A 10,701-nucleotide genomic window follows, 5' to 3' on the forward strand; every position below is an offset into this window, starting at 1 on the left:
TAAATCTGAGGAGAGGTTTAATTGAAAAGAAAAGAAGGAAGACAGCTGTTTAAGTGATTTTGAACTTTCACAACCTTCAGAACAATTTATCATCATGTGATACAAAGGCTCAGAGCTTATACTGGGGATTGAAGCACAAATTGTATTCCAGCAGTTTTATCAAACCTGTATAAAATTGCCAGCAGTTTAGATCAGTGTTAGAAATGACCTCCAATCGCCTCTATTTTCTGACATTTATAAACTCTGTAAGACTGTCCATAAAGTGGGTTGATCTCTCCATTCACAGAAAATTTTCACAGCAATTTAGGACTCTATCATATACCACAGAAGCTCTGTGCACATGCATGCATATGTGTAATTTTGCAAGGCAATGAAGTTTCTCAAGGGCACAGTTTACACTTAAAATTGGGATGTCATTTCACATTTAAATCAAAACAGCCCTTGAAATAACTATGCTCCCCAGCATGAGTTTGGCATACAGCTTAATGTTGATTCACGTTGAAGAGCACAACCTCTAAATAGTAGCGATAGAAGCATTGGTTCTGGCAATTACTTTCTAATTTTTGCCCTGGAAACTCTCCCTTCAAGTTCTGGCCCAGTCTAACCTTGTGTAGCTTGTGATAATCACGGATATAGCTTGAGATGATTTGAACCAGCTCTTGTATCACACTGTGACAATACCATAGGTGCTTTTCTTGACCAAAGAAAATGTGTTCTGGTAAGTTGTTATCATAGGGAGTACTCCCATCCAAAACACTGTCAATAGTAAGTTGTGGGGGAAGAGATGACTAACAATTGCACACTTGCATCCTAGAGTGAAAAGCTAAAAGCAGGGAATAAAAACGAGCTCTTCAGCTGAAACCATTTCCACAGTGGTAGCTTACATAAAGGAAGAGAGAGTTAGATGGAAGAGGACCAGCACTTCCCCACTTACCAAGGTCTTTAAAATAAGTTGCATCTTGTCCTACCTCATTCAGTCAGGGCCAAGAAAACAACCATTACCTGGGTTCCTGTAGTGTTTGAAATACTTTCTAATCAGTGATATAGCTGCAAATCTCAGAGCTCCTCTACGTGTGCAGGCAAAGGCACAATGAGATCTAATGCGCAGTCTACACAGTTGTGCCTTCTGTCATGCCATGTGTATGGCAGGAGGCATGAATATGTGGATCATGCAGTAGATCTCACTGCACCTTATTGCCAGTGTAGAAGGAGCCCGATCCTGGGCTTCCCTTGCCTCAGCAAGAAGCAAGCTCTCCCGGGTCAGCTGACAGGACTCCCAGCTGCAGGGGCACACCATATGCTCCCATGGCTTGGAGCCCCATCAGTTGACCTGGGCCCCCAGCCACATGGGCACCCCAGGGGTCCCTGCAGCTGGGAGACCACAGCTGCTGCAACCTAAGCGAAATCATTTTCCAGCTGCACGGTGCATGTTGTTCCCCTCCATGGCTGGGAGATCACAGTTGCTGCCGTCTTCCAGCTGCAGGTGTGCATGGGGTCCCCTGCGGCTGGGCGTCCTGTCAGCTGGGAGGTCCTGCCAGGCTCAGGAGTTCATGTGCTCCCCCACCAGCTGGGAACTCTTCGTTATCTGGTGGTGCTCCCAGCCATAGGGGTCCCTGGGCACACATTCAGTTAAGTGGTGTGATAGAAAACAGCTAAAAGTTATTACACATATTTTTGTGGAATAACTTGTAGCTTATTCCACTTTATCATAACATTAGTTGGTTGAACTTGTGACTGAGTGACCACTTCAGGTGTAATAAACTAGTTTATGATGCCTTAAGTGTAACGTGTAGATAGGGCCTCAGAAGTTACCTAACCCCCCTTTTCTTTCCCCTGCCCCAGTGATATCAGTTTAGCATCCTGTGATTTTGTGTTTTCTGCCTGGTAAATAACTGATTTTAGATTTTGTTCATATTCCTACAATTTCAGGTACTGGAAGAAGAACTGCGATTAAGTAAATGCACCACAAATGAACTTATTGAACATTATTACCTGGATAAGCAAAAATGGGTATAAATTAAGCTTTTAATTCAATGCTGTTCATTCTGTGCTGTCCAGTGTATTGGTATTTCATGTCTGTGATTTATAGATTATAATTGAAAGTAAAAAGTAGGAATTACTTATACCAGAACAAGTCCATATTCCATCCAGTCTGGTATTCTGCTTCCAACCATACCCAGAGTCTTATTATTTTCAAGGAAGGTATAACTTTCCTTTCCAACTGTATTATGCAATATTCTGCTTTAAGGAGATGTTCCTTTCTCACCTCGAGAACAGTTTATACCAGAAGCATGAAGGTTGATAGCTCTTGGAATTTTACACTGTCTACTACTAGTGTTGTTGTTTGCATTTGTGCATCTTGTCCTTTCTTGAATTTTCCTAAATTTTTGTTCAAATAATATTGTGCAGCAACAAATTATAACATTTTAGAAAAAAATTCTTTTTAAAGTATTCCATTTTCCAGTGTATGGATTTCTCAAATAGTCCTTTGTACTTCTGTTATGGGGCAAGGAAAATGGAAGCTAGATTGAGGTTCCTTAATTTTACCAGGAAAAAAAAAAATCTGGTAATTTGACATATATATATATTTTTTTTCCTTTTCATTTGACTTTCCCTTACTTTTTTTCCCATTAATTTTTTTCAGACTTGAATTAAGACACCTGTGTCCAGAAGCATGTCTGGCATCTCTGTCAACTATATAGTTCATTGAAAAAAAGATCACCCACCAAAAAAAAATCTTTTGCTTCTCCCAAATTTCTTGAATCATCAAGGCTACAATCAGTACTCTGACCGTTTATTGTACTAATCATAAATTCATAGGCTGCTGTCATGTAACCTCTTGATGGCAACATGCTGCCTGCTGCTTCTCACACTAAGGGCGGGAGTACATGCCACCGAATGAAGCGGATCATCTGTGCTGCAGTGTGTCCTGGCATAGGTGATCTGCTTTGTTGGGTACCCCTTGATGGTGCGGCACAAAGGGCAATGTGTTTTCTTGGGGCTTGAGGGCTCCAATCCTGCACGCCCTGGGCAGAATTGGGTTGCTGGCTTTCTCACTTCCCCAGATGTGTCCCTGGAGATTGCAGAAGCAGGTCTGGGTGAGGGGGGGAAAGTCCGGGGTTCTTTGCCTGCTCATCTGTGCCCCCCGGGGTCTCTGGGGACCTGTCTGGGTAAATGGGGAAAGCTTCACTTTGCTTGCTTATGCAGACCTGCCCCTGGAGATCACAAGGGTGACTGTGTGCGAGTGGGGTTCTCTGGAGGCAGGTCTGGGTAAGCAGGAAGAATGGGGCTTGTCCTGCTTACTCTTGGGATTTCTGGGGGTGGGTCTGGGTGAGCAGAGAGAGTTTGATTTTTCCTTCCTTAAACAGATGAGTTGCCAGATATTCCAAGGGCGGACCTGGGTAAGCAGGTGCCCAGTGGAGGCATGGGGACTGGGAATTCCCTGGATCCTGTGCCTCCCTGCCTGGACCCATATAGGCTTTTCCAGCTTACAGAGACGTGCCTCTGGAGATCAACCCCAGCTTCCTCACAAATTGACAAGTGCCCCAAGCTTGCCCAGGATGCCTCTCCATAAGCAGGGGGACCCCCATAGGTGCCCTGAAGCCCCCAGAGCACCTGCCAAGAGTGGCTGGAGAATGCAAGCAACTTAGGTTGCCTGCACTCTCTCGCCACAGCTTATCGACGCCCACTGAAATACAGAAGAAGATTTTCCTCTGATGTGGCACAAAAAAGGGAAGTGACATTTATTTGTGCCAACCCCCCCAACCCCCCTCCCCCCCCCCCCCCCAAAAAAAAAAAAAATGGCAGCCTAGATGAGATGTCAGGCAATGTCTGTTCCTACCTTAAGCGTTGTATCTACACCATGAACCTCAGGGCTCTTGGGGAAGGCACTCCCAAGTATGCCTTGCTTACCAATCGCACTTAGGCATGCTAGGTCTGGAAGTGCAGTAGTGAAGCTCTCTGTGGTGTTTGCCTCTGTGTGCTCTTGAGATTTTTGTCTCTAGAGTACTTGAGAGCAGCTGTGGGGAGTATCCCCAGAGCCCCATCAACTGTTGCATTTTCAGGTTTGGCACGTGCAGGCAGGAACAGATAGGAGGAGCATGAACTGGAGTGTCCCTCCCCAGCAGCAGTGGGGACACAGTGCTAGATATATCCCAAGAAATCCTGGTATTTTGAATCTTATCATAGTTAGTGGTCTCTCATCATCTGATACCTCCAATTTCTGTCAGCCATTATTGTGATGTGGGAGAGAACTAAGTGTCAGCAGTTCTGTTTGCAGTAGAGTAAGACACAGTTTAATTATGCTATCAAGTTTGCTATTGCTTGTTCTTTCTATTCCAGAGATCAACTGATCAAAGCAAATATGGGCGAATAAGTGTGAAATGTTATTATGAAGCTTCTGAACAGAAACTCCATGTTGAAGTGTTGCATGCTGCAGACCTCATAGCTTTGGATGCTAATGGTAATGAATCAAAAGAAAGTGAAGCTGAATTAAAATTAAGTGGTAAATACGAGGTTGCTTGAACTCTTAAGTGTATTAGCTAAAACCTGTTCCTATTTGAAGACAGCAGAAAAAAGGACCTTGCTTTCATTTTGTTGTATAGATGAAAGCCAATTGGATCTCTTAATTTCTTCTATTAGAAAACTGTCTGCTAATGAAGTAGTAATGGATGCTGGCCACAAACTATCTTCATTTTGCCTGAACTTTGCTGTGCTGCAAATTTCAACATACAAGAGATTTAGAACAGTTGTCATCAGTGTGTTGAGATGCTCACAGTAGAACAGTTTGGAGCAACTGGATAAAAGTGATGCCAAACAAGTTGAATAGAATAGTCTGCTGGAGCTGTTGATTATGTTAACTTTAGATGCTCATTAGATAAGTAGTTCTTAAATTTCTGACCCAGCCAGACATTTTTAAAGTTCCTGAACATGCTTATGTGGAGTGGTGCAGGATATTGTGACATAACGTGCACGAACAAAAGTGACACATCTGAACGCATAATGACCATCATACAGATATGTTGAGGTGGCAATTTTAGACTTTAGCTAATTACTTTTCTTATTTTCTTTTCCGTTTTCTTTCAGGTCTCAGTGACCCTTTTGTCATCATTGAGCTTTGCCCTCACCATGTTTTCCCAATGGTAAAAAGCCAAAGAACACAAGTTAAGGCCAAAACTCTGAACCCTGTGTATGATGAACTCTTCCATTTGTGAGTGTGTAAAATATTCTTTATTTCCTGCTTTAGAAGCTGCAGTTTTAGATTTGTGATTTTTTTTTAATGAATGTTGAGGAACCAGTATCACATGTGCATAGTGCTGAAGCGTGCTGCTATCCCTCAGTCTCAGACTGCAACACCACTTGCTGACCAGTCCTGGGCAGAGTGTGCCAAATTTCATTACACTTTCCTTAAACCATTTTCTTTTGAGAACATAGAACAGGAATGTAGATCCAGTGCCTGTTGCCAGATTTTGTTTTCACTTTACATCCACATGAACAGTGAAGTCAGAAGAGATGCTATAGATTATACGTTATAGACTTGTGTGCATTGAAAGTGATTAACAGAGAACACATTTTGTGGTTTTTACGTTATACTTAAATCTTTGCCCTAAGGTAATCCTGCCAAAATGTATTTGCTGTTAAATGTTCCCCTTCCTTGCAGTTCAGTTGCATATAAACAATGCAGGAGACGGGCAGCCTGCATTCTGTTTACAGTGATGGATCATGACTGGCTGTCATCAAATGATTTTGCTGGAGAAGCTGTCATGCCAATGAATCTGATCTGTGGTTTGAACGAACTTGAAGTATCTGGTGGCTTGAAAAATGTTCAGCCAACTGTTCTTAAACTGACAAGACCAAAAGCTAATAATGGTAACATATCATCGAGCTTTTTCTCTCCACTCTTCCTAATTTCCCTCCATATTCTCTATTCATGCATGCCACACAGCAGTTAAATTTTCTTATTTGCATTTGTCTCCATGCCCTTTTATCATATTATCCCCATAATAATGACTTACTGAGCCTTACTGGACTTGGAACTACACCTTATGACCCCTCCCACCCCCAGTGCTCCTTCCTGCCCCTGGCAGGGGGTCGGACTGGATGATCCGTCTAGGTCCCTTCCGACTCATTGATTCTATGACCAGCCCTTTCCCCTGCCCCGAGTTACCTACCTTGACTTGTCTGTCCTGCTTTTGGTTTAAGTTTAGGTGGCTTAAGTAAATCAACTAGGTCCCTTGAATGCTTGTTTGCACCCTTTAACTATAATTTGTTATTAAAATATAGTTCTTACTGACACATTTTCTGAATCATTTCTCTTTTGAAGTGTACCTTTAGCTAGTTTCAGAAGGCGTCAAGCTGCAGCTGTGGCCTTATGAATTTAATCCTTAATTTCCTGTTTGATCCTAGGACCAGAAAAATTACTCTAGGGGTTTATTAATTGCACATTTACCTGTCTGCTCAAGAATAAAATTCACATAACCAGCTGGCACTGATGTCTCGTGTCTGTATACTCCAGGCAACTCTATTGTAATCCCATTGCCTTCGTTTATTTGTTTAAATCATCTACTGCTGACCTTTGTCTGAACTTTTAGCTTCAAAATGTTAATTACTTGGTTCTGTGCAACTGACCTTTTGCACACTGTTTGTTCTCTAGTTAAGTCAGTACTGAAGATGTTGGAGGGACGGATGGACAAGGAAGCACAAGAGTTTGTGAAAAGGCTGAAGGAAATGGAAAAGTGCATGGGAAGTGCTGACTGAGTTACATGTATAAGTCACTGGCCCGTTGTACCAAAACATGTTCATGAAAAACGTCAGGAGTAAACAGTCATTTTTCATTTGATATCCAGAGATGTAAGTAATGTCAGACCAAGACATTCAGTGGTAGTCTTATTAATTACTGTTTGTGATGACCTTGCGATAGTTGTGACAAGTGTTTAAACATTTGTTTGTGCTTTTAGACTGCAAGTAATAGCAAATTGCACTTAATGCACCATTAGAGCTCCTGGGGGACATTATGTAACACTTTCACAACCAGTAAAGACTGAGTGATGATCTAAACATGAGAAAATGTCCACAGTTCCAAGGGTTATGCTACAAAACTACCTAGACCTAACCATTTGGTGCTTGATGGCCACTAAGGTAAAGATGATAATCTAATTCTCAAAACTGCTTTATTGATTTTAGGCCTCCAATTTCAGATGTCTTAGCAGGCCTAATTTCAGAAAATGCTAAGCACTCCTCCTTGGAAAATGTTAACGTCTTTTAGGTATTCAAAACTGAAGTCAGGAACATTGTACGATTCAAAAAAGAACAGGCTTCTGTCTGGCTAACAAGGGTATCCATCCTTGTTATTGACAAGTTTGGGAAGGGTATATTCGGTCTCTTGATCTAGGATACAAGCCAGTTGGGATGACTTGTGGAGGAATGTTATCCTATTTGTACCTATCAGGATGTTACCCTTTCTCTGCAGTTTGGTGCTGGACACACTTAGCAAAGAAATTGGACTGAAGTGAATCAGGGCTTGATTCACCCAGCAATTCCTGTATTTGTTAATATTTGTCCCTTATGAAAATTGGAACTCAAAAGGCTCCCTCCCCACCCCCAATTTTAAAGCATTTTTCCAAGACACTGCTGTGGAAATCACCAAGTAAATAAATACTCCATCAGCTATTGTGCAAATCCTTCCAAGAATTTCATTCATGCTGCACAGATGCCATCCAAAATGTTTTCACATAGCCAACTTCCTAATCTGAGATTCATGCCAGAAAAAAGGTTTTCCCAAAAAAACCCCAAAAAACCCGAGATCAAAAGGAATTTTCCAAAATGGGGCTGAGCATGAAGTTTGTTGCTCTTCAGTAATTTCCCTCTTGAAACTGTTAAGGTAAATTCCTTACTCTTTAAGGGTACAATAGTTTTGATTTTTGAGTAAAATTTGAGATCTAGACTAATAATGGAAAATATCCAGACTACAAGCAGACAAACTATGGGATCAATATGAAAATAAACAGCTTGATCCGAGCAATGAGTACCTCACACATAGGAATGTTGTCTCAAGATTTATTGGCCCTAAAAATGAGATACTAGTTGAAGCAGTTGATGTGGAGGTGAGCTCTTCCTATAAATTACTCTTGTGGACTTTGTTTATATGACTTCCTCCTTAGCTGTCAAAAGAAAATAACTTAGCACTGTCTTTGAAATTCTTGTTTCACGTGGAAATAGCTTCTTGCCAAATTCTTTGAGCTATAGATGCTACTTACTTGATTCCAGGTGCTTTGTGAAGACTGGTTCTCTTGGTCTCCTTCTTTAGGAAAATACTATTTGCACCACCCACTTGGGTTTCAGTTAGGAACCAGGAATTCTTCCTCTGCTACCAGAGGCAGTTTCCTCCTAGAGCCTGGTGGTTGCCAAGTGCCTGAAGCACCTCTTAGTGCTTCGGACAGCAGCGAGGCTGCTCCAGTTTTTTGCTGGCAACTACCCTGGAGTCAAGACAGTGCTTGTATCATTGGAACAGATGTGTGGTTTGGGGCATGTTTTGCCTCTACCCTGAAGTGTAGTGACCAGTGTGCCAGTCAGCCCACAGTCTGGGCCCTTAAATGGCAAACTCCTTTTCTCCATGGGGAAAAAAAAAGAGCTCTTAAAGAACATTTATCATTTCCTACTGAAAACACATTTTGCTTTGCTCTCCTGTTTCTTCAGTAGTGCTTTATAGTTCAGAAATAGAGGTATCCTTTTGGCGTTATGTGAAAGATATCTTTATTTGTATTTTTGTAATGTAGAATTAGTTGTAATGGTTAGTACAGTATACTAGTGCTTGTTACCTGGTCTCAGTCAAATGTCATACTGGCTTTTTCTTTAAGAATTGTTTATTTTTTTTCTCTAGTGACTGAGTTCAACTGGAACACTTGAGTGCAGAGCTAAGTAACCCTATAATTGAGACAAGTTTTGGTGATTCTAAATTCAAGGGCAGGTACTTTTTAATAAAGTATCTCTGACAAGCCTTTCCCCATCATGACTTCAGAAGGTTCCCGTGGTAGTTACAGTGTTTTCAAGGAAATACGAAAGCAAAAGTATACATTTCAAGTCTTCAGTGCAATAAAGCAGGGATGTCACTCATCTAGCCCTATGGGCTGGGTGAGTGGCCTGTGTCTGGTTCACAGGCCAATGAATAGTGTGGGACTGGCCCTGCAGGCCTCCTCTGCAGGTGCTGGATCTGGCACTTGCCCAGTCTGGTTTGAGACTGTGCTGCACATGGTGCTGCTCCGGCCAGTCTAGGGCAGGAGCTTCACGCGGCTTGCATCCCAGACCATCCTTACTAGGTGTCAGAGTCCTGGACTGCCTGAAATGTGTGCTGGAGGTGCTAGATCCAGCATGTGGGGAGAAGGGGAACACCTTGGACAGGCCCCTCATAGATGCCAAGTGCAGCACAGGTCCCAGAGTGAATACTGTGTCCTAGACTGTCCAGGGTGGGCACTGGGTGTAGCTTGCATCCAGGACCTGTCTGGCACATACTGCATGTGAATTCACTCAAGGCTTGGGCGTAGCACTGGGGATCAGATGCTAGGACTCTGCAGCCCATATCTTTGCCACCCCTAAAGTACAGTATCTGAAATGAACTTGTCAGCAGCCAGCCCCCTGGAGACCAAAGTTTAGAAACTTTTTGGCTACTAGATGCCATCAACATTTGGAAGATGGGATGGAATGCAGCCTCAGCAAGTTTGCAGATGACACCAAGCTGGAAGGTGGGGCTAGGATTCAGAGACCTCAACAAATTAGAAGATTGGACCAGAAGAAATCTCATGAGGTTCAATAAGTGGTGCAAACTCATGCATTTAGGATGGAGCAAACCCATGCTGAGGGAACTGGGCTTATTTAGTTCCCAGTGATGGCAGATGACAGAACAAAGAGCAATGGGCTCAAATTGCAGCAAGGGAGGTTGAGATTGGATATTAGGAAAAAAAACCTCTCACAATGAGGGTAGTAAAGCACTGGAACAGGCTACTCAGAGAGGTGGTGGAATCTATCCTTGGAGGTTTTCAAGACCTGGCTAGAGAAAGCCTTGGCTTGGATGAGATGCTTGGGGCTGGTCCTGCTTTGGGCAGGGGATTGGACTAGATGTGACCTCCTGTGGTCCCTTCTACTTGAATTTTCTGATTCTGTGATTGCAGTTTTGAAGGAAGGGGGTTAGACAGATACATATAGCTAAACATTTGTGTGAGGGAACAGTTCAAAACCATAAACTGGACAGCTCCACTGCTCTGCTTGCAAATTAAATCCTCTTTCTTGTCATGCTTTTGCTGATTAACTGTTAATTCTGTGAGTATGGTACAAAGTCTTGTTCAATTTAAAAAATTTCAATCCAACATACAGCACAACATACTTGTTTTATATTTGTATTTTTGCTTGTGGAGAAATATAAAGTGTTATGGTGAAATAGCTGTGTAGTACTGTGTTCATCTAAACTTCTACTGTTTGAATACTAATCAACTCCCCTTGACACAAAGAAGAGAACAATAATGGTAGATAGTTTCCACTAACTTTGGTTTACATAATGAAGCAAATGCCTCACTATGTTTCTTTCAATATAAGCTTGGCTAGAACAGCAACCAGAGCTTTAAGATAGGATCCTCTCCTGTTTTTTAAGAGATCAGGAAGCAGGACAGGGACTGCTTGTTCCATAGGCTAGCAGAAAATCCAGGACAAGCA

General features: G+C 42.3%; 1 protein-coding gene across 1 annotated transcript in view; it reads left to right on the plus strand.

Annotated features, from left to right (window-relative positions):
• Positions 1 to 10,431, plus strand: part of BAIAP3 (BAI1 associated protein 3) — a 73,081-nt gene extending 62,650 nt beyond the window's left edge. The window contains exons 30-34 of the mRNA XM_090023305.1: positions 1,930 to 2,010; positions 4,342 to 4,462; positions 5,086 to 5,209; positions 5,660 to 5,868; positions 6,653 to 10,431. Coding sequence (XP_089879431.1) covers positions 1,930 to 2,010; positions 4,342 to 4,462; positions 5,086 to 5,209; positions 5,660 to 5,868; positions 6,653 to 6,756 — 639 coding nt within the window. The 3' untranslated portion in view covers positions 6,757 to 10,431. The remainder of the gene's footprint in view (positions 1 to 1,929; positions 2,011 to 4,341; positions 4,463 to 5,085; positions 5,210 to 5,659; positions 5,869 to 6,652) is intronic.
• The last annotated feature ends 270 nt before the right edge of the window (positions 10,432 to 10,701 follow it).

This window comes from Crocodylus siamensis, chromosome 12 (assembly GCF_052110815.1).
Source record: "Crocodylus siamensis isolate JL-2025a chromosome 12, ASM5211081v1, whole genome shotgun sequence".
Lineage (NCBI taxonomy): Eukaryota > Metazoa > Chordata > Crocodylia > Crocodylidae > Crocodylus > Crocodylus siamensis.